General features: G+C 53.3%; 1 protein-coding gene across 1 annotated transcript in view; it reads left to right on the top strand.

The window, feature by feature from the left end:
- Positions 1-23,219, top strand: part of INPP5D (inositol polyphosphate-5-phosphatase D) — a 96,843-nt gene extending 73,624 nt beyond the window's left edge. Inside the window, 9 exon segments of the mRNA XM_029932862.1 lie at positions 3,331-3,420; positions 5,928-6,041; positions 7,294-7,376; positions 8,755-8,842; positions 11,608-11,757; positions 13,733-13,829; positions 16,072-16,338; positions 20,692-21,304; positions 22,109-23,219. Coding sequence (XP_029788722.1) covers positions 3,331-3,420; positions 5,928-6,041; positions 7,294-7,376; positions 8,755-8,842; positions 11,608-11,757; positions 13,733-13,829; positions 16,072-16,338; positions 20,692-21,304; positions 22,109-22,111 — 1,505 coding nt within the window. The 3' untranslated portion in view covers positions 22,112-23,219.
- Positions 23,220-24,763: the final 1,544 nt, after the last annotated feature.

The raw sequence follows: 24,763 nt of genomic DNA, 5'->3' as shown, positions 1-24,763 counted from the left end.
CAAGTACGTATTTACGGAGATTTAAAGATAAATTGAGTTAAATTGATGAAAAAGCCATAATATGCAATATTAAAATAATTATGGAAAAGTAATCAAAACAATTCAGCAATTATTGACTCCAGAAGTTTAAGATAGACTGAAGGAATTCTTGATTGTTTGAGTGCTTATTCTTAAAAGCTACCTCTTAATTCCCATCATTAAGAAACTATTCTGCACTGTGTACTTAAAAATTCAGAATGGGGCACCTGGGTGGCTCAGTTGGTTAAGCGTCTCTTGGTTTTGGCTCAGGTCATGATCTCACAGTCCGTGGGTTTGAGCCCCACATCAGGCCTTGTGCTCACAGCTCAGAGCCTGGAACCTGCTTCAGATGCTGTGTGTCCCTCTCTTTCTGCCCCTCCCCCGCTCATGTTGTATCTCTCTCTCTCAGAATAAAAATAAATAAATTTTAAAAATTCAGAGCAGGGGTGCCTGGGTGGCTCAGTCGTTTGAGTGTCTGACTTTGGCTCAGGTCATGATCTCACAGTCAATGAGTTCAAGCCCCACATCGGGTTCTATGCTGACAGCTCAGAGCCTGGAGCCTGCTTTGGAATTCTGTATCTCCCTGTCTCTCTCCTTCTCCCCTGCTTGCACTCTGTCTCAAAAATGAATAATGTTAAAAAATTCAGAGCAGGACAACCTTAAACACTTTACTGACTGACGATTGTGATATTATTTTTGAAACATTGCAAATTCTCAGACGACGACATCCAAGGGAGGGCCTTCCTTGTTCCCATCCCAAGTCCCAGCCTGAGTCCCTTGATGGACTGTTCGTGACCTCACCTCTGCCTCACTCACCAAAGGGGGTTCTTGGCTGCTGCCCAGTGGCCACCTTTGCGGCCCCATCCTCTCCTTGGGGACCAGCAAATCCCAAAAGGTTGAACTGGTTTCCATTCCTTTTTTTTTTTTTTTTTTGTCCATGCCCAGGCTAGAGCAGAGCACCTACCCTGGGCAGGAACGCACCCCGCAGTCCTCTGGCACCTGAACTGTGTCTCCCAGAAGTGACTTCACTAGACAGACTTCACACTTTCAGGTGTGCAGAAAAGCATCCCACCCCCATAGCCACGGCCAAGGATTTATTCCGCTTTCAAGGCCAACGAAGACTCCTATCCTACCCTCTGCCCATTGTCATTCCTCGGTGGCACCTCTCTTTCCCACATCCTACAACTCTGTGAGTCCTGCCAGTTCTTGTTTAGGAAGATGCCGCTGTCTGCCTGATTCAGCAGGTCTCTGCAGCGAGTCAGGAGAAGGTGCTGGCTCGTAGCGATGCTGCTCTTTGACCCTAAACTTGGCATCCAAAAAGCTCCATAGTGAAGATTCTTAGGAAAAGAGGGAGATTGGTCTGGAAGTGTTACTGAGGAGCAAAGAGGACACACCTTCCCACTCTCTGGACCCACATATGGGGGAGAGAGCAGAAAACCAGCCCTCAGTTGAGAGGCTGTGGTATCATCCAGGAAAGGACCAGGTAGAGAATGTGAAAGGATGTTTGAACGTGTAGGGAATTTTGCTAACGATACTTCACTGAATGCTGGAAGGTTCGGAGGAAGAGTTGAATGAGTTGGGGATGAGCAAGAAATTAGGAAAGAAAAGGGAATGAATGTCCAGAGCTCAGAAAATGGGGGTAAGCTGGGAGCCTGAATCTTACGGTGATTAACATAAGATGTATCAGTTATCTACTGCTGCGTAACAAACTACCCTAAAACTTGACAGCTTACAGTCTTCTTGGGACTGGTCATCTCTGCTCTCTTTGGTGTTGGCTGGGCACACTCAGGCCAGGAGCCCACCCAAATTGGGGATTGGTTGGCTGCGTAGCTGGCTGTCAGCGGGGACTATGGTGGTAACTCGGCTGTGTTGTTTATCACCCAGCAGGCTAGTCCAGGGGATCCCAGATGTGGAAGAACTTTTTGAGTCTCTGCTTGTCTCACATTTGCTAATGTCCAACTGGCCAAAAAGAAGCCACAAAGCCAGTCCCAGACTCACTGTGGGAGGGGGGTGTACACTGTGTGGTTACAGAGAGGCCACCCAGGTAACCCTCCCAGTTCAGGGCACAGATATCATAGTGCTTCGTGCTATTATGCTTGATATATATGTAAGTATTGTTAAAAATGCTTGTCTGCCCTTTGTCGCTAGAGCACCCCCTCTCCCACTGCCACCCCTCGCCCCCTCCCTGCTTCACGCAGCACTGGACCCTCCCTGACTTCTTCCTGTCCACATCCACACATGACGGGCTAGCATCCTTCCTCTCTTTTTCCTCCTGTCTCAGAGAAGGGGTGGCTTCCTCCTCTGCTGGCTAACCTCACCAGGACTGTCTCCTCCATCCCCTCTTCCTTCCCCAGACCAGTACCCCCACTTTCCTCCTCATTGTTCTCTTCTTTTCATTCTGTCTCATTGTTTCAACTGTCTTTCTGATGGTTGTTAGCAAGTGAGCATTATCTTCCGTGCTTATTAGCCATCTATATTTCTTTCGGAGTTTTCTGCCCATGCCCTGTGGTTGAAGAGTGAGATGTTTACCTTGGTCTTGCTGATTTATAAACACTTCATAGGAAAGGATGCAAATCACTTTGCAGCCTTCTTGGTCTCCTGTATTTTTTCTCTTTGCCCGTTACTGGCTGGTGTAGCTTGGGCCTCCTGCCTGCCTCCCCTTGGAGCCCAAACATCCTCCTGGCTTCTGCTTCCCCCTAACATCGTGACTCCAAACCTAAAGATAAATCTCCAGCCTCGAGTGCCCAGCTGGACATCCCCACGTGGCTCTATTGTAAGCACTTAGAACTCGGTATTTCTAGAGCTGTGTTCTTTCCCTTACGCCCTCCAAACATGCCCCGCTGCGTTCCCTCCCAGTGCCATGTTCCTTAAAAGAGTTGTCTACACTCTGTCTACATTTCGCATTCCACTTTCTCCCAATCCTACTAGGCATTGTGGGATGAGGGAAGGTGCCAAGTCCGTCACTGATGATCTCTGTGACTGAAATCCCCATCCCACGCTGGGCTGTGAGCCCATGGGTGCAAGAAAGTTCTGAGTCCAGAAAAGTCTGAACACCCCACGATCTATTTAAAAACTTGTGTGTCTCTAGGAAAAACTAGCACAGGCACGTTTTCACCATGAAGGAGAGTGTCACCATTTCCACTGAGACTTTTGAGCGTGGTTGTGGAAGGTCAGTGGAATAACAGTGTAAAATCGTGCAGTTTCTGGAGGCTTCCATAAATATAAGTGGATTTCTGCCGTGGGTTTGACATCCTTGGTTTGACCAAAAGGGTTTCTCCCTCCCTGCTCAGCCATGCCTTCCTTCCCCTGCAGGCAGCACCAGTGACATCATGACAAGTGACCACAGCCCTGTTTTTGCCACCTTTGAGGCAGGAGTCACCTCCCAGTTTGTCTCCAAGAATGGTAAGCGGGGGGCGGTGTCCGTCCGTCTGTGGTCCGCGATGACCAGAGGCGTTGGGCGCTCGTCTTCTGACTGCGGCCGTCTGTCGTCTGCGGTGGATGGGGGCCCATCCTTCCAGACAAGTGCTCAGTCCATCAGTGAGGCCTCTTCACATCACGCCTCCTCGTGATTTCAGTGCCGGACATTTTCTTGCTCTTTGGCAGATGCGTCAGCTCTTTGAGCCTCCATTTTAATCCAGTCCTTAACATTTAGTAAACGAGGGACACCTTGGGGCTCAGTCGGTTAAGCATCCGACTCTTGGTTTCAGCTCAGGTCATCATCTCACAGTTCGTGGGCTCGAGCCCCCACATCAGGCTCTGCGCTGACAGCATGGAGTCTGCTTGGGATTCTCTCTCTCCCTCTCTCTGCCCTTCCCCTGCTTACTTTCTCTCACTCAAATAAATAAATAAACAAACTTAAACAAAATTTTTAAATAAAATGTAAACAATTGAGTAAATGAGTGTTTTTCCAGGGTGTGGCATATCCACTGCCAAAGACCATTCTGGGTGGGACATGGATGAACATTTAACAGTAATGCATTTATTTTAATAGGTTTTACGTCTGACTCTTCTGTGTAAGTAAGGCAAGCAACACTGGCTTTCATTCTTATTGAAATGTGTTTACCTAAGTTTAAAAAGTGAGTCTATTTAAAGAAAATATTAAGCCAGTGTTCACGTGGGTGCATGGTGGGCGGAGATGGCAAGCATCGGAAGGATGCAATGGGATGACTGAGTTTGGGAAATGCTCAGGTAAATAATCCTTAGATTTGCAAATAAGTTTTCAAAGAACCCAGCCAGCTCAGCCCGGCACACCAGGCCACCCTCATCCCAGCAGGAGCCTGGTGTTCTCTGTGGCGCGTCCAGCCTGGGCCACTGGGGAGCCATGTTGTCACCTCCTCTGCTAACCCCCGACCCCCACTTCTGTGGTCAGCAGACAGTCCAGGCTAATTTAGGAAGGGTGGGGAGTGGGGAGCCCAACACGGGTAGGAAAAGTCTGTATTACTCTGTGTCCCTCATGCCATAAAGAATGTGGATGAGGCTGGAATCCTGCTTCCTGGGACGCTGCTCCCCATGCTGTTGGGTGTCACAGCCGCTCCAGCAGTATGGCCTCCCCTCGCCACTAGAGCCCTAATCCACCACCCTGTCCCCATGCTAGCTCTGGGCACTGTCTTTCCAGAACCTTCCATGTCTCCCAGGGCTCTCACGCATCTCCCCTTTCTCTGAGTTCCTGCAGCATTGTTGGGGTGGCTGATGCCATCACACCCTCAGTGAGGACCCTCATCACCTCGTAGGTGTCAGGCTGGCCTTCCCTCCACTGGGACCCAGCACCCAGCAGACACTCATAAATACCGATCACCTGGTTTGAGCAGAGGTTGACTGTCTTCCTAAGCAGAGCCTGGTCTAGGTGCTGTGGGCTTCAAGGGCACAAAGGAAAGCTGAGTGAAATAAGCCAGACAGAACAAAGTACCAGAGGCGTATGGTATCACCTATATGCAGAATCTTGAAAGAAACCGCCAATTTCATAGAAACAGAGTGGAATGGTGGTTACCAGGGGCTGCAGGGCGCGGGAAATGGGGAGATGGGGTTCAGAGGGCACAGACATTCAGTTACAAGATGAGTACATCCTGGGGATCCAATAGCATAATGGGTATAGGTAATAAAACAGTACTGTGAACTTGAGACTTGCTGGGAGTAGATCTTAAGCGTTCTTACTACACACACACACACACACACACACACACCAGTTAATTATGTGGGTGACGGATGTGTTAATTGTCTTGATCTTGGTAAGCATTTCACAGCGTATATGTATATCAAAGCATCACGTTGTACACTTTAAATATGCACAATGAGATTTTCCAGTTATTCGTCAATAAAGCTGGGGAAAAAGGAAAGAAAGGAAAGAAGGAGCACAGGTGAGATAGAGGACAGGAGCACCTGTCCTTGCTCTCAGGTGGCTCAGAATTTACAGGGGAGGCCGGGTGCAGAGCCAGCTGAGGGCACTTGCAGACGCATCCTCTCCAAGAGGAGCAGCTGCTAGAGGAGGAACCGGTGCTGGAGGGTGGCCGAGGGTAAAGGAGTGGAGGGAAGTCGCCCCGAGGAAGGAAGAGCAGGTACCCCTCGCTACCTGGATGTAGAAACGAGACAGACTTGGGGATCAACCACTGAGTCCTTATACAAACTCTCTTTGCCAGAACAAATGGGGAGACTGAGGCACTGAGGTGAAGGGCATTGTCAAGGCTATTCGGCTTCAGTGGCTCTTGGCTCCTTGAACTCTTCCCCCTTCGCATCCTGCTCTCCGTAGCATCAGAGAGGGTGTTCCCCCATTGTGGTTGCTCAGTGTAGGTGGTGAGATTCACCTGGACCTCACCTTCTCTGGAGGCTAAGAAGGAGTCTGGCATCGGGGGCTAATTCGAAACGCTCCACCCTGGGCACTCTGTGGAGCCACATCTCTTGCTCACCTGTTCCAGGCCCCGGGACTGTTGACAGCCAAGGGCAGATCGAGTTTCTCAGGTGCTTTGCCACGCTGAAGACCAAGTCCCAGACCAAGTTCTACCTGGAGTTCCACTCGAGCTGCTTAGAGAGTAAGTGGGCACTGAGCTCCCTTTCGGCCCTGGGGTCAGGACTCTTTCTTGACTGCCTTTCATTGATGGCGCTGTGCCCCACTTTTCTCTCTGGGAAGGAGTCACAGATGGGCCTCCAGGGGGTCTGTAGGGGGAGTGGTGGAGGGTTCAGCTACGTGGGAGCATCCCCCACTGGCCCGTGATGCTGCTCTTGCGGCCTCAGAGACAGGGACGGTCCCTGAAACACTGACCCGTCGCCCTTGTAGGTGACTGAGCCATCGGGCCCCGTCCTTGAAGGATCTGCCCCGCCCCTCCCCGAGCTGGGGCTCTGACTCAACCAGAGGGTCCTGAGCGCAGGTCCAGAGCTCGTGGAGGCCAGTGCCAGGCCGAGCCGCTGCTGGTAGCCCCCTGTTCTTCCCCAGAGGCTCTGCTCTCTTGTACTCGACGGGCGCTTTCTCCGGTGCTCGGGACGGCCCACGAGCGCGCCTGAGAGGGGCGGCCTGCTCCCGGCCAGCAGCCCTTAGCACAACCTGTGTTTAGCGAACACCCCTTCCAGGTGACATTTTTAGGCAGATTGTCTAAAGATGTTCTTCTGTGGGGAGATCCATGTGGTTTCTGGCTCCCCTCGTGGAGATGGCCTGGGGGTGCGGGAGGAGGGCAGAATCCACTGCCCCAAAGGAGGCATTTTGTGACGGGATGAGCAAGGCTTCCGGAAATCCAGAAGGCAGATTGCCCCACCCCCCTCCCCTCTCCCACTGGGCCTCAGCTCAGCCTTGCTGACAGACCTGCCTTCATTCGGGAAGTTTCCAGGTCCAGAGTCACCAAGCAGGGACAAGGCACCTCCAAAAATGATGCGGACTTTTGTGCTGTTTTTCATAAACTATTGAGACATTTGCATACATTTCTATGGAAACAGCATATTAGGAGGCTTAAATTAGCATCTCAAAAGGCTGCTATCTTGAGTGGCGTGGGAAGCTGTCATATTTCCCAATCTCCTTGCCTGTGATGTGATGATTTCTTTGTTGCCTGATTTATTGCAAAAAAAAAAAGAGCTAAAAAGGAAGGGAATCTCTGATTTTTTTCCTAAAAATAATTCAGCCATGTTGGCAAATGACCATCTCTGCACCAAAACAGAATTCCTCACTAGCCTGACTCCTAAACAGTGCCATGGCCCCTGCAAATGAAAGAGGGAGACTCCTCCTCGGCCTGGCTGGGATGACCCTGTCTGACTCTTGTTTATTCTCTGAAAAACAGCCTTCTTGTCCTCTGGTAGGTTTTGTCAAGAGCCAGGAAGGAGAGAATGAAGAGGGAAGCGAGGGGGAGTTGGTGGTGAAGTTTGGTGAGACCCTTCCAAAGGTAAGTCAAGAACAGGATGTCGCCAGGGTGAACTTGGCTTTCACCGGTCCCATTGGCCCCAGTATTCCTTAAGGGCTCACGGAAGAGATCTAGACATGGACTTGTCTGACCACGTGACTTTACAAAGAAGGAAGCTGAGGCAGATTCCAGCGAGGCTGGTTTACAATCACACAGTCACGTCGCCCCAGTGACAGACCCGGCCCCAGGCCCCGAGGTCCCAATCCACCTGCAGCGGCCTTCCGCCTGCTCAGCCCCTGCTTGGAGGACCCAGTGAGGGAGCAGAGGGGAGTTCATTGCTCCTGTCCGAACACTGGGTTCAGAAAGAACTTGACATGTCCCTGGCCCCATGAGAGCAGAGGGTGGAGTTGAAAACACATAGCCTGACCTTAGTGGGGACTTGCTCTTTCTTGCAAGAAAAAAAATTGGCTTTCTACCTGGGACCCAGAACAGCTTTTGTGATGTTGAGTTGGTAGTGGGCACGTCGAGTGTTCGCACTGGGTGCGCAGGGGAATTCAGGGCCAGCAGATCTGTCATACACAGCTAGCGTCCCAGGGGCTGTTCCAGAAGGTTCCCTAAGAGGGGACACCCAAGATGGCCTTACACAGGCGGAAGGACCCATCCTCTCCTTCGGCTGGGGTGGGTTGTGGGAAGGTTTGGAGGGCTGTTGACTAGAGTACTTCTGATCAGGGTCCTCCACAAGGCCAGGGCATAGCTGCCAAAGGTACCCATGTTGGGACTTTTTTCAGGTGCCTGAATCCGGTGGTTTTGGACTCCGAGGTTACATCCCCCCTCACACACCCACCGACCCTTCCATCCCTCCTCTCCCATCCCCCCCCCCCCCCCCCCCCCCCCCCCCCCCCCCCCCCCCCCCCCCCCCCCCCCCCCCCCCGCAGCAATCAAACGGCCCATCTCCTCCTTCGGTCAAGTTGCGAAAGATCCCAGTATCCCCATCGGCATAACATATGTACCCCAGCCGGGTTCGGGGGACTCCAGGGTACCCTGGCCTACGTCCTCACTGCCGCCAAGACCTGCGGTTCCCCCTGCCTCTGTCCCTCCTCTCTACCTTACTGCCACCTCCCAGGGGGTCTCCATCCCATCCGCCTTCTTGCTGAGGCATCCTGAAGCCTTTCTGGATCTTTCTGGAATGCCCATCTGATCCTGGCATCCCCTTCTTTATCTGGTTGGCTCCCAGCCCCCTCCTCATTCTCCAGCTTCACTCACTGCCCACACAGCACGTAGGGGCCTCCCCTCCCTCCTGCCCCCTGCCCCTCCACCCATCCCTGTCACCTGACAGTACCCTCTCTGTACCCTCTGCAATCCCACCGTTGTGTCGTATCCCCCAGTGGTTGACTCTAACCCTGTGCTCTTCTCTGTGCAGCTGAAGCCCATTATCTCTGACCCCGAGTACCTGCTGGACCAGCACATCCTGATTAGCATTAAGTCCTCTGACAGCGACGAGTCGTATGGTAAGGGTCCCTGCTGTTAGCCGGTGGCCTCTCAGGTATGGGAGGCACTGGCATTTCCGTTACAGAAAGCCCACCTCCTGCTCCCCATCCTGCTCTCCTGTCACCCCTTTCCTCCTCCCAGGGCTGCCGGAGGGACAGTCACTGGTAAGTCCTCCTTCCTGCCCTGTCTGGGGGGAATAGCCAGCAGCCATAACCCCTCTCGTTTACGGAGTCTTTTCTGTATCAGATTCTGTGCCAGCGGCTTGGCAGGGATTATTTAAATAGGGGCACCTGGGTGGTTCAGTGGGTTAAGCATCCGGCTTCGGCTCATGGTTCGTGGGTTCTGGCCCCGCGTCAGGCTCTGTGCTGACAGCTAGCTCAGAGCCTGGAGCTTGCTTCAGATTCTGTGTCTCCCTCTCTCTCTGACCGTCCCCTGCTCATGCTGCCTCTCTCTGTCTTTCAAAAATAAATAAAAAACATTTTTAAAAATTAAAAAAACAATTTTTTAACCATTTTTATTTATTTTTGAGAGGCAGAGAGACAGGTCATGAACAGGGGAGGGGCAGAGAGAGACAGAGAGAGACAGAATGGGAAGCAGGCTCCAGGCTCTGAGCTGCCAGCAGAGCCCGACGCAGGGCTTGAACCCATGAACTGTGAGATCATTACCTGAGCCGAAGTCAGATGCTTAACCCACTGAGCCACCCAGGTGCCCCAGTGGCAGAGATTATTTAATCCTGACAAGACCTTATGAAGCAGATACTATTCTGTCAATCAGTAGGTGAGTAAACTGAGGCTCGGAGAGCTTAAGGGACTTACTTGCCTAAGTCATAGGTAGAGGCTGGCTGAGCGCTAATTTGAAGCCATGTCTGTCTGGCGTTGGTCAGGGCCCAGATGGGGCAGACACTGATCAGAGAGACATCATCTTATGACATCGTCTTCAGCCAATGCGTGGCTCCAGCCCATAGTCAGGTTCAAGCTCCATACATTCATGGGAATGGAGGGGGCGGAGGGGGGGGCAGGTGGCCAGAGGGAGGCTGGAGGCAGGAGCCAGATCAGGCAGCTCATTTCATGAGGCAGACAAAAACGAACCCCGGTCCTAGGACGGTGTTTGTTTCGGTGGAAGGAATCCGGAGGTGGTTAATGCTAATCAGGGAGGCCAGGAAACGAGGCTATAGACCCCAGGGTGGCTGTGTCGGTGGCCTACTCCCCCTGCTCTGCCGAAAGCCCTGGGATGTAGGTCCAACTGCTGTTAGCTGCAGAGGTGAGGAAATGAAGTGACTTGTCCAAGGTTACTTGGTCACTGAGTGACTTTGACAAGCTACCGTGAGACCTTGGACTGGTACCCTAGCAACCCAGCTCCAGAATCCTGCCCTTGACCCACACCTACCTAGCACAGCACTGGAAAGAGGGTCCCAGAGCCAGGCAGGGGTGGCCAGAGCCTGAAGATTGTACTGGCGTGGATGGCAGAGCTCCTATCCGTCATGGCGGGGCAAGGAGAACGGATCCATGTTGGAAGTTTTGGTGGTAGCACACAGGAACATGGGCATGATGGTTCCATTTTCTGGTTCAAATACTGTATTCTTCCTTTGTTCCTGCCTCTTGGTCTTCATACAAACAGCATATCATAATAATAACAGGGGAAAACGTCAACCCACAGTCTCCCTCCCCACGGCAGGGACCATGTTTATTTTGGTCTCATACTTCCATCCTCATACATAGGCATACCTAGATTTCCGTATTTATCATCATCACAGAGATGCCATCTTAAATTCTGCTTTCTTACCCAGCGATAGACATGTTAGTCGACACACATTTTCCATGATCTTCCTCCAGTACAGCCTTCACAATGGCTGCATTTAACGGCTTCATAATATTCCGTGGGTTTGCTGCTTAGTATTCTGGTTAGTATTACCAACGAGGCTGGGGTGGATCTCTTCGTGAACATTTTTGATTCTCCTTCAGCTACATTTTTATTCTTTCGAATCCTCTCTTTAGGATAAGTTCCCACGTGTGCTGGGTCAGAGAGGTGTAAACAGGTTGGCGATTCTTGACCCTGGTTATCACACTGATCGCTGTAAAAAAAAATGTCTTGCCATGTTGACCTGGCCATGTTCAAGGGTATAGGTTTCCCCAGATCCTTGCTGGCTCTGGATATTCTTTTGCTTCCTTCCATCTTGTACTAATTTCCTAATTGGAAGAGCATCCCTTCCTGCTGTCTTAATTTGCATTTATGGTGGTAGGGAAGGCTGAACTTGTTTCCACTTACTGAAATTAACCAGTTAACAATTCTTTTTGTGTGAAATATCTGCTTGGGTTATCTGCTGAGAAATGTTGATATTGAGGAGTTCCTTGTGGGGTTCACGAAGCCGTTGGTCTCTTTCACACTTTCCTTTTTGTGTCTGTGCAGAAGTTTTAATAATATAATAGACAGCTCTTATCTGTTGGTCTGTTTTGTCATTTCTTCCATTGCCTCAAGCCCTGGGAAGTTACCATTCGCTCCCGCAATCAGATTAGTGGTTAAGTCTTCTTGTCTGCTTGCTGGATTTTCTAGGATTTAATTCTTCTTTTTTACATCAGCTAATCCACGTGGAGTTCATTCCACTGTAAGGTCTGAAATGTTTTCCCAAATGACTGAGGCGCTGTTCTAAAAGCTGTATTCGATAATCCCCGCCTTGGACATTGTTTCGAAGGGTCATCTTTGGCGGCGGAGTTAATCTCCAGGCTGAATGTATGGTGTTTGTCCCGTGAAACGGCTCTTGACCTGACTGTTCCCCCCACCTGCCCAGGCGAAGGCTGCATCGCTTTACGGCTGGAGGCCACGGAGACTCTGCTCCCCATCTACACGCCTCTCACCCACCACGGAGAGATGACCGGCCACTTCCGGGGGGAGATTAAGCTGCAGACCTCCCAGGGCAAGAAAAGGGAAAAGCTCTATGGTGAGTGGGCACGAGCCTCCCCTGCGCCCTCTTCCTGGGCCAGGGCCAGGAATGAGATCTGAGACCGCACAGCCGTGGCACATCCTCTCCGCTGTGGCCTCAGAACAGAGACCCAGCAGCAGAAGGGGGGCCAGAGACGGTCTGGCCCGATTCTTAGCTGATCCAAGAGTGTTCCTCCGGAACCGCAGCATTCCACGGCTGCACGTCTTCGCTCCCTGGCCCCAGTCACCTTCCGTCTGCAAGGATGTGACGCTTGTGAATTTCCCAGGTCTGGTCTGGTCTCCTGTTAGTCCCTGAGGCCTTGTCACTCCCTGTTACCATCTCCACCAGAAGGACCAAGATTACACAATAAGCCTTTCCAGGCTGGAGCTCGCACATACCTACCTGCGTATGTACACCCTGCCCTCGTGGTGCCGGCTGGGGCTTCTGGGGCCTTCCTGATTGCTCTGCATGCCGTCCTTGTACTGAGACGTTTCTTTGGCTTTTCCCGACCTAGCCCCAGCCACTGCCCAAAACAGCAGCGTCTTGTGGTCCTCTTCCTTGGCAGGGTCCCCCAGCACCTCTTCCAACTGGACCTCAAATCTTTGTGTCCTGCAAAGTGACACTTGCTTATTTTACTTCTGCTGGCCATTGGCAGGACACGACTCTTGTGGGTCTCAGAAAGGACACCAATGCAGCCATGCTGGGAGCAAATGCCCATTGGAAGTGTTCCCGTGTGAGGCCCCAGCCTTGGGGCGTCCTCCCCTGTCTGTCCCCAGGGGAGACCCTGTCTCCCCAGCAGAGGCCCCGCTGACCCTCATTAGGCAATTGTAGATGCCTCCTCTCTTAGATAGGAATTCTCACTGGTCCTCTGGGGAATATGGGAACACGGCTAAGAGACCCTAATAGCCGAGGACATGGGGAAGTTTCTAGACTCAAATCTGTACCTTTCACAGAATCCTGCCTAAAAATTTAAAACTTGGAAATTAGCATGTAGTCCTCAATAGCATCCATCACATTAAAACCTCTCTGCTTGAAGTAACGAATGGTCTGAGAAAGGCCGCGCTGCTCAAAATCAAGCATTTCCTACTTTCCACACAAACAGCAGGTGGTTTTTCTTTCCTTTTGACTTTAATTCCTACCCAAAAGCACTCTAACAACAATGCCTGAAATGAGTTGGACTCTAACTCGATGCTGGAGGATGTGGGAAAGGATTGTCTTATAAATGTCATCCCATTAATGTCTTGGAGTTGCCCTGACAGCCAGGTATTGTCTTTGTGTGGTAGATGGGGAAACTGAGGCACAGAGAAGTTCAGTGTTTGGCTGAAGGTCATGTACCTAGCAGGCGGCCAGCCTGGGGTGAGAGCACAGGGTCACAGGGCGCTGCGCTGGAATTCATAAACACAATGGGGTCCTGCGTCTCACGTTCATAATAAGAGAGCAGGACTCCTACGTGTAGATAGGCAGCACTCCTTGCTCCTGAGAAGGCTCTGGGCCATCCAGGGCACTCCCTCCTGTCGATGGGGCTCCCCCTTCTGCCCTGTGGGAGCTCCTTTCTCCAGCAAAACCACTGGCTAGGGGGACAGGGACTTGTGTCCCCTGCAAGGACAAGCCAGAGTCTGAAAGGAAGATGGCGTCCGAGTGCCCCTTTGGACGCGGTTGGCGTTAGTATCAGACGTTCTTGTGAACCCACCTTGCTGTAATTGTTTCATTCGGATCTGCCAAGAAGTCTTTCCCCGCCCCCTTGTGACGCCAACAATCTGACCATGTCACATGACAAGACAACTCTGGGTCCACACATGCTAACTCTTCTCCCCCCGGAGCAGGGACAGGCGTCCTCCAATCACTGAAGTCCTGTGAGCCCTCAGAATCTTGCTTAGCCCACCTCCCAGACAGCCAGGGTTCACTCGGTGCCACGCCGAGCTGGCCGTGGCCATCGTGGCCCACGCTGGGCGCTCTGGCCCTCACTCACCCTTCGCTGGCTCTCCCCCCACAGACTTCGTGAAGACTGAGCGCGATGAGTCCAGCGGGCCCAAGTCCCTGAAGAGCCTCACTAGCCACGACCCCACGAAGCAGTGGGAACCTGCCAGCAGGTAGAGCAGGGGGGTTGCCGGGGCCTCCCTACAAACTAATGTGATTGTGCAGACCCGGGACCCAGGAGAGGGTGAGTGGGGCACAGGGGACCCGAGGCCCTGGAAGGAGGGAAGCTCTGGCCAGGGAGAGGCATGGTCTGGCAGCCAGCCCCGGCAGGTGGGGGAAGCCGCCTCCGTGTCAGAAAGCAGGGGACCTCGCTGACACTGGCTGAGCCCTTGGCGTGGGTCAGAGTCCAGAGAAACCAAGGCAAAATAGGTGAGCCCCTGATTTGGGAACTCCTGGGCTAAGCAGCATGACGCCCAGTCTGGGGGGAAGCCGCTACAAAGGTGACTGCGGTGAATGGTTCCCGCGTCTCCTGGGGACCAGCAACAGTGGCAGCCGCGGCTCTGTGGTCAACAAACCATCCTGTTACTTGAAGGAAAAACAGTCACTGAGGACAGTGCACACAGGCTCCTAGCAGAGCCTGGACTGGGAAGAGTGCAGACATTGAAGTCTATGTGACCAGGGGACAGGAGTTCCCACGAGCAGGGCTGCCTCAGCTCGCTGTTGGGGTCCCGAGTCCTAGAATCAAGCCAGAGGGCGTCGTCGTGGTCTCTGCCAGCTTGCCTGCCAAGGGGACAAAGCCGTGCGGGTGAGCCGAAGTGAAATCCCAAACACCGCTGCAGAGCCCAGCCTAGTGCCCTCCTTCGGGCCCCGGGACCACCTGGCCCTCCGGCCCCTGTCCTCAGCCTGCCCCACCCATGCACCAGGACTCCCCTCTCCCAGCCAGTCCCTCGCCCACTTCTACCTTCTGGCCCTCAGAGCCATATAATGTTCCCTGAAATTTCAATCTTTTTCTTCCACTGTTATCTCATCGATGAATGATGTATCCTAACTCTGAGATATCTTTTGGTTCCAAAATCAGGATCTGTGCAGGTCAACAAATTATTTTTCCATTTGGCTATTAGAACTAATGCTTCTCTCTCTCTCTAATGCTTCTCTCTCTCTCTTTTTTTAAATGCTTATTTATTTTTGAGGGAGAGAGAGAGTGAGACAGGATCTGAAGCAGGCTCCAGGCTCAGCTGTTAGCACAGAGCCTAATGTGGGGCTCGAACCCACGAACCACGGTATCATGACCTAGGCTGAAGTCAGAGGCTTAACCGACCAAGCCACCCAGGCGCCCCGAACTAACGCTTCTTAAATAAGCACTGACAAATGGGGAGGAGATGGGCTCAGGCTGGGTGAGCAAATGAGAGCTGGGGAGCGTTGCCCATAACCCGTACGCTCAGCAGTCTACTGGTTGGTTCTCCTCAGAGCACTCACAAGGAAGGACGACACTCTTGTCGCAGAGACAGCGCAGTGTGTGTCTCCTAGGGTCACCTCGGCCAGTCCAGACCATCCCCTCCACAGCGTTCAGCTGACTCCGCCCCAACATTCGAGGTCCCAGCCTTGACTTCTCTGACCCCCGTTCCCACCCATCATTGCTTCAAATGCCTGCATGGCCGTCCCCATTCTGATGCCTCCCACAGTGGTGCGAGCCCACACATTCCAGATGGACCCCTTCATTTACCCGCCCCTCCACCAGCCCCGCTGTCCCCCCACCCGCTCAGCCTGGCCTCGCCAGCCTCTTCTGCCTTCCCCCCACTTGCTCATAGCCCTTCAGGACCGTGAAGCCCCTCCTGCCAGGGCCTCCCACCCCATCTCCCTTCCCTTCCTTCTTGCCTGCCTTCTCAGACGGGTCCTGTCTGCTCACCACGGGCCCAGTTCCTCCCAGCCCTCCAGCTAGTCGGCCTCTGCCTCCTTGGTTTCTCCCATCCAAGTACTAACCAGTACGAACCTGCTTAGCTTCCGAGATCAGACGAGATAGGGCGCGTTCAGGGTGGTATGGCCTAGACTCCTTGATTTCTCTCAGGCTTCAGCACTGTGTGAAAGCTGTTTCTTAGTCACTGTGCTTTTGTTTTCTCCTGTCAGACGTGGATCCTCTGAGAACAGGCTGCGGCTGCTTTGTTCACACCCATATTACCTTCTGGCCCGGGGCCTGGTGCTAACTAGGCACTTGGTGACTGTTGTGTTGTAGGAAGGAAGGAATGTATGAAAGAATGCATGCATGCATGCATGCATGAGTCCACTGTCCAAAGAGTGAAGGAGTAGCAGAGGACCTGGAGTCCCCAAGGGACATCAGAGGACTCTGGCCTCATGGGGTGCTGATCTGGAGAAGGGAAGGGAGCCCTGGGGTGTGACTCTGGGTGTTGTCCCCTCCAGGGCCTCTCCGTGCAGTGGCTCCAGCATCACGGAACTCATCAACCCCAACTACATAGGGGTGGTGCCCTTCGGACACACGAAACAGTCCCTGTCCCCTGATCAGCAGCCCACAGCCTGGAGCTATGACCAGCCGCTAAAGGACTCGTCCCTGGGGCCTGCAAGGGGAGAGAGCCCCCCCACACCACCATCCCAGCCCCCCATATCACCGAAGAAGTTTTCATCCTCCACAACCAGCCGGGGCCCCTGCCCCAGGACCCAGGAGTCCAGGTGAGCGCCCTCTTCATCACGTCCTCTCTCTTCCCTGGGTCTCCATCACTGGGAGACCAGCCCCCGGAACAGAAGCTGCGTGAGGCTAGGGCTGTGTGTCATCGACTCCTCCTCAGGGCCTGGAACACAGTAGGCATTCGAGAAATGCCCATGGAATCCCCATGCCCTACCCTACTGGTATAAATTTGAAAGACTGTTTTTTTTTTTTAAAGAAAATATAAGTAGTTCTGGATATTTTTAATTTATTTTTATTTTTTATTTATTTTTGAGAGACAGAGAGAGACCATGCGAGCAGGGGAGGGGCAAAGAGGGAGGCACAGAATCCGAAGCTGGCTCCAGGCTCTGAGCTGTCAGCACAGAGCCCGACACGGGGCTCAAACCCACAAACCACGAGATCATGACCTGAGCTGAAATTGGACACTTAAGCAACTGAGCCCCACCCAGGCGCCCCGAAAGACTTTTTTAAAAAATAGAACATTTTTTTAAGATACTGCCCCAAGAAACAACTTCCCATAGAAACTACATTTATTGGAAAATATGTTTCTATCCCTAGTGAATCTTCATGCAACCACTCAGGAGCGGGGCAGGGGGGATTTTTGAGTTCCCCTTCTTTTTCACTCACAAGGTTCCTGTTCCCATCCATAGCTTTTCCATCTCTCCTTTTGAGACCAATCAGAAAAAGCAGTAGCTGTGGGGAAGCGGGGGTGAATTTGAAGGGTGGGAGGGCAGGGGCAGCCGGCCCGCATCTAGAACGGGGCCAGGAGGACGGAGCCAGGAGGAGCTCAGGCCAGACCACCAAATCCATATCCGCTTCTCACTTGCGCTGCGTAACAAGTGAACCCATCCTTTAGCACCTCGTGGAAATGCCAGATGGGGAGCCTACGAGCTTCCCAGAAAACATGGTGACCAGGAAATTAAAAGGGCAGATCCGGACGCACAGTGATTGGAGTTGTACAGCACGGTCTTTCCTTGGTGGCTGTCTGGATAATGACTTCGGGGGGCTGTTCTAGACCTCTCTTCCCCTGTGAGGTCCTCTGTTCCCCAGTGGTGGTTTACATCATTTATGAGGAGCGTTGTTGCACATCGTCGTTCTTACTTAGCACACCTGGCCTGGCCCGAGCTTCCTCTGGATTGAGGGGTACTTTGCAGTTTTGTTTCTTAGGCATTTTCTCTAAAAACAGATTGGACAGATGCATGGAGCGGGGGAGGATGTGATAGGATTGGTAACGAGGCCCCTGAGCCCCACCCTCTCTCTCTGGGACCCCCAGTCTTCAGGATTTGTTGATAGTATTTTTGGACTCCGGTCATCCCGTCAGAACGGTGGAAGAGGTGGATGCGGCCTCTGTTTCCTCTCCTGGGACAGTGAGGTCAAAAGCCACCGTTCAATGGGTGCTGGGGTCCCTCTGTGGCAGCCCCGATTCTTTGTCTAAGTGTAATGTTTTTAAGTCCCCAAAGTCCGGTATCCTTGTGCTTAACAACTTGAACACAGCGCACAGCCTGGAACTGGCCGGGGATGTATTCTCTTAGGTTCCACGGTGACAGCGTCAGAATGGGGACGTCTGTAGGGGAGGGGCGTTCTACGCTCACTTCGCACAATCGAGGTGATTCTAGGCAAGAGGCAGGCAGCTCCCATGCCAGTCAGCAGCCCTTCCCAGGGCTCCGACCCCCAGCTCAGCCTGAGTGAAAGGCTGGGTGGGGGGAGATGCCCCCAGCACCCTCTGTTTCCTGCCACCTTCGCCCCACACCCAGGTGGGGTGAGGGGCCATTTCAGTTTGCCCAGGACTGTCCCCATTTCAGCACGAGGACCCCACGTCCCAGGAAACTCTTCGAATCCTGGCCAACCCGGGACAGATCTCTGGGCTGAAGTCATGTGGCGAGGAAGGGGGCCCCTTCTCAGACCCCACTCAGTGCTTTGCTGCTTTAGAAGTAAAGAGTCTGGAATCTGCCAAGTGGGGTTATTCTGCCACCGAAATGAACTCTGCCCCCTGGATATTGGTTCCCTCATTCCACAGCCGTGGCCTCCTTGGGACTTGGTTTCTTGTAACCTGTGGTTGGGGAAATAAGACTTTACATTTCTTGTGGTTTTCCCCAGTTTCCCGGCCCCCAGCAAGACTCCTCTCCAGTGGAAGACTTAACTTGCCTCCATCTCCCTGTTCTTTTCCCAGGGAAAGAACTTCGGGAATCACTAAAATGCACACACCTAGCAGCCTCTCCCTGGCCCCGCCCCGCCCCTCCTGTCTCAGCCATTTGGGCTGCCAGAAATCGGCAGTGCATTTTTCTTTTCAGCTTCTTGACTCTTTACCAGAAACGTCTGGTCTGTTTCTGGTAAAAAGTGCAGGCTACCTTCCTGCACCTTCCTTCCTGCACTAATTCATAGCAAAGATCTTTGAGGACCCAGCAGGGGTGCAGAGGAGGGTCGCCTGACGTGGAGGGGCGGCTTTCCAAAGTCTTTGTTCAAGGCCCCAACATTTCTGGTTATGCAACTGCTTCTAGGTCTTTCCAACGAGTAATGAGTAAAAACACCAAGCCTACAGTCAAGCCTCCTTTGGCAGGTCCCTGAGGCTCGCATCCCCCGGAGCCCACGCCTATTCCCTGGAGGGTCCATTGCTGTTCAGCAGCTTTGGAGCCAAGTTTCGGCACACATCCCGGGCATCACGGCCTGAACACTTCAGTGGGCTCCAAGGGACCTGCTTGCTCTTCATGACAGCTTCCCCCTTTTGCTGAAAGCAGAACTAGAACACTCCCCCAGGAGACTGTGCTGTTGGCCACAAAGTAAAAGCTATTCCCATTCCCGGTTATAATTTGCTCAGCAGGAAATCACCTTGAGTCAGAGCAGCGACGATTCGGGAAACACATCAACGCAGGCAGCTCTTACCTCCTTGCAGCTGCAGCCTGGACTGTGCAGCCCAGGGCCACACAGGCCTGTCTGCTCGCCCATACCTGGCTCACGTCTCTTCCGGTCCCCTCTGCTTTCCAGCACGGCCACCATCTCTCCTTTCCCTCACTCCCCAGGAGCTCCTGGGGAGAGGGGGCTGTGTGGTTGGGGAGCACTGGTCCCCTGCGCACAGACTTTTATCGGGGCCGTGACCCCCTCTTGTGCCAGAGGCAGCATTTCACACACAGGGGGCCCCTACATGTCTGTTAAATGGAACTCCTTGAGCAGGCGGCGGGGGGGGGCCCTCAAGTAGCATAGATGGGCCACTGAGGGGGTCTGGTCCCCGGCAGGCTTCTGTTCTGAGGGTCAGAAAGAATTTACTGGAGATGACCTAGAGGCCGTGGGGTTCTTACGAGGGGAATTCAGGAAAGGAGGTCCGTGAGCCACCCTGAGGGGCGCAGGGGCTGTGGAGGGCAGGCTTCTCTGACGAGGACCGAAGATGTGGCTGTGAAACCTTCGGCGAAGCCCCCCCCCCCCCCGTGCTCCCGTGTGAGCAGTGGAAACATGAGCCACACAGTACCGTCTCCTCTCCTTTTTATTTTTGTTTAATTGAAGTGAAATTCCCATAACAAAACTTTTGGGGAGTTTTTGGGATAGAAATAGAAATATTCAGTTTAGGGGGCACCCAGTTGGTTAAGCACCCGACTTCAGCTCAGGTCAGGATCTTGTAGTTTATAAGTTCGAGCCCTGTGTCAAGCTCTGTGCTGACAGCTCAGAGCCTGGAGCCTGCTTCAGATTCTGTGTTACCTTCTCACTCTGCCCTTGCCCTGCTCACACTCTGTCTCTCAAAAGTAAACATTTAAAAAAAAATTTTAATGTTAAAAAAAGTAATACTCCATTTTCTTACCGTAGTCAAAATTGAAGGGCATCTTTTATATGAAACTCCAGGAAAATTACTGCTGGACGCTTTTTTTTCCTTCCTTTTTATTTTTTCCTTTCCTTTTTAAGTTCTAGTTAACATTTAGTGTAATGTTGGCTGCAGGACCAGAATCTAGTGATACTTCACTTGCACATAATACCCAGTGCTCGACATAAATGCCCTCCTTAATAGCCATCACCGTTTAGCTCATTCCCTGCCCCCAAACTAACCATCTTAGTGTTTGTTTTTTGTTTATTGTTGAGAGAAAGATAGCATACGGAGCAGGGGTAGGGGGAGAAAGCAGGAGAAATCCCAATGTGGTCTGGAACCCGCCAACCTTGAAGTCATGGGAAGCTGAACCTACTGAGCCACCCAGGCACGCCCCAAATTAGCCATTTTAAACGGAACGGTTCAGTGGCATTCAAAACAATCACAAAGTCAGGCAGCCACCACCTCCATCTGGTTCCAAACGTCTTGATCAGCCCAAAGGAAAACCCCATCGGAATTAAGCAGCCATTGCTCAAACGTGCTTCTCTGTGTCCTCTCTGCCACCCTTCAGGCCCTGCGACGCCGGCAAGAGCTCCGCGGAACCGTGCCCTCAGGAGGACTCGCAGCTGACCAAGCCCGAGATGTTTGAGAACCCGCTTTATGGGTCTGTGAGTTCTTTCCCCAAGCCGCTTCCCAGGAAAGAGCAGGAATCGCCCAAAATGCTGAGGAAGGAGCCGCCGCCCTGCCCGGACCCAGGAATCTTGTCGCCCAGCATCCTGCTCCCCAAAGCCCAGGAGGCGGAGGGCACCAAGGGGACAGGCAAGCCTGCGCCCGCGCCCGCACCCTTCCTCAGCCCCACGCCCCGGGTCCGCTCCTTCACCTGCTCGTCCTCTGCCGAGGGCCGCCCAGGAGGCGGGGACAAGAGCCAGGGCAAGGCCAAGGCCCCCGCCGGCTCCCAAGCCCTGGTGCCGGTGCCGGCCAAGAGGCCCATCAAGCCTTCCAGATCCGAACTGAGCCAGCCGACCCCGCCCGCGCCGACACCGCGGCCGCCCCTCCCGGTCAAGAGCCCCGCCGTCCTGCACCTGCAGCACTCCAAGGGCCGCGACTACCGCGACAACGCCGAGCTGCCCCACCACGGCAAGCACCGGCCCGACGACACGCCGCTTAGCCGCGCGGCCATGCAGGTGCGCCGTGAATGCGCATGCGCACACGCATGCGCGGGAGGCCGCAGCTGGGCAGGGGCGTGGGGGCCTGAGCTCCGCGGCGCACATGCGCATGCGCCTGAGAAGACAGCCAGCTCCTGGTTCAGATTTCATGATTTGGACCCAGACCTGTCTGTCTCTGGAGTCCCTGTTCCTACACTAAGAGGGCTAAATAAGGCGCTGGGGATAAACTCTGAGCCCTCCTGTGTCTGGCCTTCGGGAGCTCGGGCTCCACAAACACAAAGACCGCAAATCGTTTACATCTCACAACCGCATCATTGGCGTTAGTACTTAAATGTTTGCCAGGATTTGGGTGACTTCAGATGCACTGTCCCCTTCCTTCCTATAAAGTAGATTTATTTTTGAGCAGAACTAATAGTGTTTAAGAATTGCCTCTGGAGCCAAGACTGTCTTGGCTTTGAATCCCAGCCCTCCCACTTCCTGGCTTTGTGCCCTGAGCCTCAGTTTACTTATCTGTAAAAAGGGGGCTATGAATGGAATCTGTCTCAGAGGATTATAGGGAGGATTACATTTTATTATATATTATGACTATGTTATAATTTGTATATTAACTATATTATACATTGCATATTATTTTTTCCATATATGCATATAACGTGCATATATATTAGAATACAATTACATAGAACAACATGTTGGCTCTTTCTAGCACCATGTCAAAGGAAGCCTGATCTAGCCCCCAGTGTGTAAGGATGTGGGCACCTTTAGTGAGATCCAGCCTGGTGGGTATTTCGGCACTGACCGTCATCTGTTCTTGTCCCACAGTAAAGCCCCTGGTGAGCTGCCAGCAAGACAGGAGTCCAGAGGAACAGCGTGAAGCCACTCGGACCCTCTCTCAGGACCCCCTGTTGGCTCCTCCTACCTAGCTTCTTGTGCAGGGCTTACTATTTTTCAGGAGAAGGCCTAGCTTCTGTGTGGTCACAGAGTGCTCTGGCCATGAGACTTGACACCAAATGCTAAGGTTGGAAGGGAAAGTGTACTTGGGCCCCCAGCTTGATCTTGATCTTGGTACTTGGGACCCCTGAGCCTTGTTCCGGTCATCAAAAGTGCTGATCTGGAGGTGGAGATATACAATAATAATAATATTGTTAATATTAATAATAGTAATGGCTACATGTATGGAGCACTCACCACGTGCCAGGTACTGTGCTAAGTGCTTTACAAGCACAGCAGAAGTTGTGTCTTCTTCAGCTGACCAAAGCCACATCCCAGACCCCCGGTTCAAAACTGTGTTCTGAGCGGTTTGGACAAAGCATTAAAAATTAAGGCCGGTGCCTTCCTGGAGTGAGACAGGGCTTGGCCTTTAGGGAGCTGAAGAGTGAGTGGCTGATTTAGGGTACAACAAACCTGGCTTTGTCTGGCTTCAGTGATGCCAACTGCTTCAGCTAAAGCCCTGGGGGGCGGGGGGACTTCAGTCGGAAGGGGAAGGGAAGTCAGTTCCTGCTTTCCAGGGGAGACCTCCCGCTTCTGCCCGTGCTGGAGATGTGCAGGCCCTCCTCGAGGGGGGCGGCCATGGCCAGGCCACGGGTTGAGCCAGTCCGCCCAGCACTTATCTGATTGTGCTAATAGGGAAGTCTCTGCTGTCATTCCCAAAGCCGGGCTCTCCTCCCCGGCTGCCAAGGGAGGGGGAGCCTCTCTGCTCCAGCTCTCAGAACAGTGTGGCCATCTCTTTCCAAACTCTGTGGCTTTTGGCTCTGCTTCCTTGGTTGCTGGGAGGGTAGGTTGGTGATGTCTTTTCTTGTGTTGCTTTTTTGACATACAGAATTAGTGTAGGAAACCAAATCCAGAAGCGTGAGTACAGGAGAATGGGTACGCACCCCACGTCCCCATGTGTGTCTGTCTGTGTGACCAATAAATTGTGCCTTTCTCACTCAGATCCCGTCTCTGTGGCATTTTTTCCTGACACTCAGCCCCAGGCATGCTTCTAGGCTGCTGGGGCTGCAGAGCAGCAGGTAGGGGAGGAGAGGGTGTTGAGGTATATGGTGGGGAGGGGCGCGCATCACCCGGACTACAGGGGACTTTGTAGAACCGGTTTGAAGTTGGGCTGAGACCAGGAGCAGCAGTAGACGTTACACAGCTTTGTAGATTCCAGACCCCACGCTGCCAGTCCCCTCTCCCTCCCCACACACACCACCACCACCTGCTGTCCTGCAGCCGCCAGGTCCTCCTGGCTTTTGTAAGTGTCCCTGACAGCTCCGGAGACCGTGAGCGCATGTAAACGGTCCCCAGGTTGCAGGCCTCCCACTACCTGCATTCAGGGATGGCCAGTGTGGGGGTGCGTGGCCCCACGTCCAGAGTTCTCCCACCTGGCTGCTATCCCCACCTCCTTAGACTACTCAGCCTCTGCTCGGGTCCGCAGAGCCCAGGCCTGGATCTGGAAGGAGTGGTGTACTTAGCAGCCATGGGGCAAACCATTCACTGCCCGGCAACCATGCCCGGGAAAGCCGACCACAACCGCATCTCCTCTCTGCACTCGGACGGGAGCCCCCGCCCTGCAGGCTCGCTTCCTGCTCCTCACACACAAACACCCGAGCCCCTGGGTACTAGCCTTTGATTCAGTAGGCCAAGGGCCAAGGTGGGAGGACAGCTGGAGACCCCCAGGCATCCTTTAGGGCAACCCCCCACCTCTAGCCATCACCCCACGCCTGAGGACCTGGGCATGATACCCGCAGCTCCTGGGGACCCACTGGCTGCCGGGCTGGGTGGCCCTTTGGGAGCCACCTGTAAGCTGCCAACTCACAGGAAGAGTGTAGGGCTGGAGCTCCTACCCCCACCCAGGATGGACGTCCAGGCCCTCCCCACCATTTCTGAGGCTTTCCAGGGGGAGTGAGTTGAGGACCAACAGTATGGGCTGCACCATGGACTCCCCATCATCACTGAGTTCTATTGGCCTGAGCAAGCGTAATGTGCCTTGTGCGTTTCTCCCAAGCTCCGCCACAGGCCGCGTGAGCGCCAACGAGCCTCTGTCAGCTGATGGGTACCAGAACGCGCTGCGATGTCTGGGACTGGAGACTGAAATATAAGCCTTCACCCTCGTCCTCCCCTCCGCTCAGCCCTGCGCACCCCCTCGGGGGCCCTGAGCACCTCCCTGGGCTCTGGCCTGCCACCACTCTTGGGGACTACTCCAGCCAGAGTTCTCTGCCGCGTCTGCTGTGCTCCCAAGCAGCCAAGCCCCATCCTGCAGCAGGGACTTGGGGACCCAGAAATTCCTGCCTCTTTATCCCTTGAGTAATTGACCTGTGTTTTGTTTCAGCGAGTCTTCACCAGGCCCCCTAACAGAGAAGGCAGGTTGATTAACACGCTTCCCTACAAGGGTGCCCCCTACCGGAAGGTGCATCCATCACCCTCTGTGAGGGCAGAAGTTGCTGCAGCCATTGTTTAAGAAGCAAACGTTTCCTTCCTTGCATGATTATGTGAAAG

The sequence above is a fragment of the Suricata suricatta genome, chromosome 3 (assembly GCF_006229205.1).
Source record: "Suricata suricatta isolate VVHF042 chromosome 3, meerkat_22Aug2017_6uvM2_HiC, whole genome shotgun sequence".
In the NCBI taxonomy this organism is placed as follows: Eukaryota; Metazoa; Chordata; class Mammalia; order Carnivora; family Herpestidae; genus Suricata; species Suricata suricatta.
The sequence above is the reverse complement of the archived record's forward strand: the minus strand, read 5'-3'. Positions and strand labels throughout refer to the sequence as shown.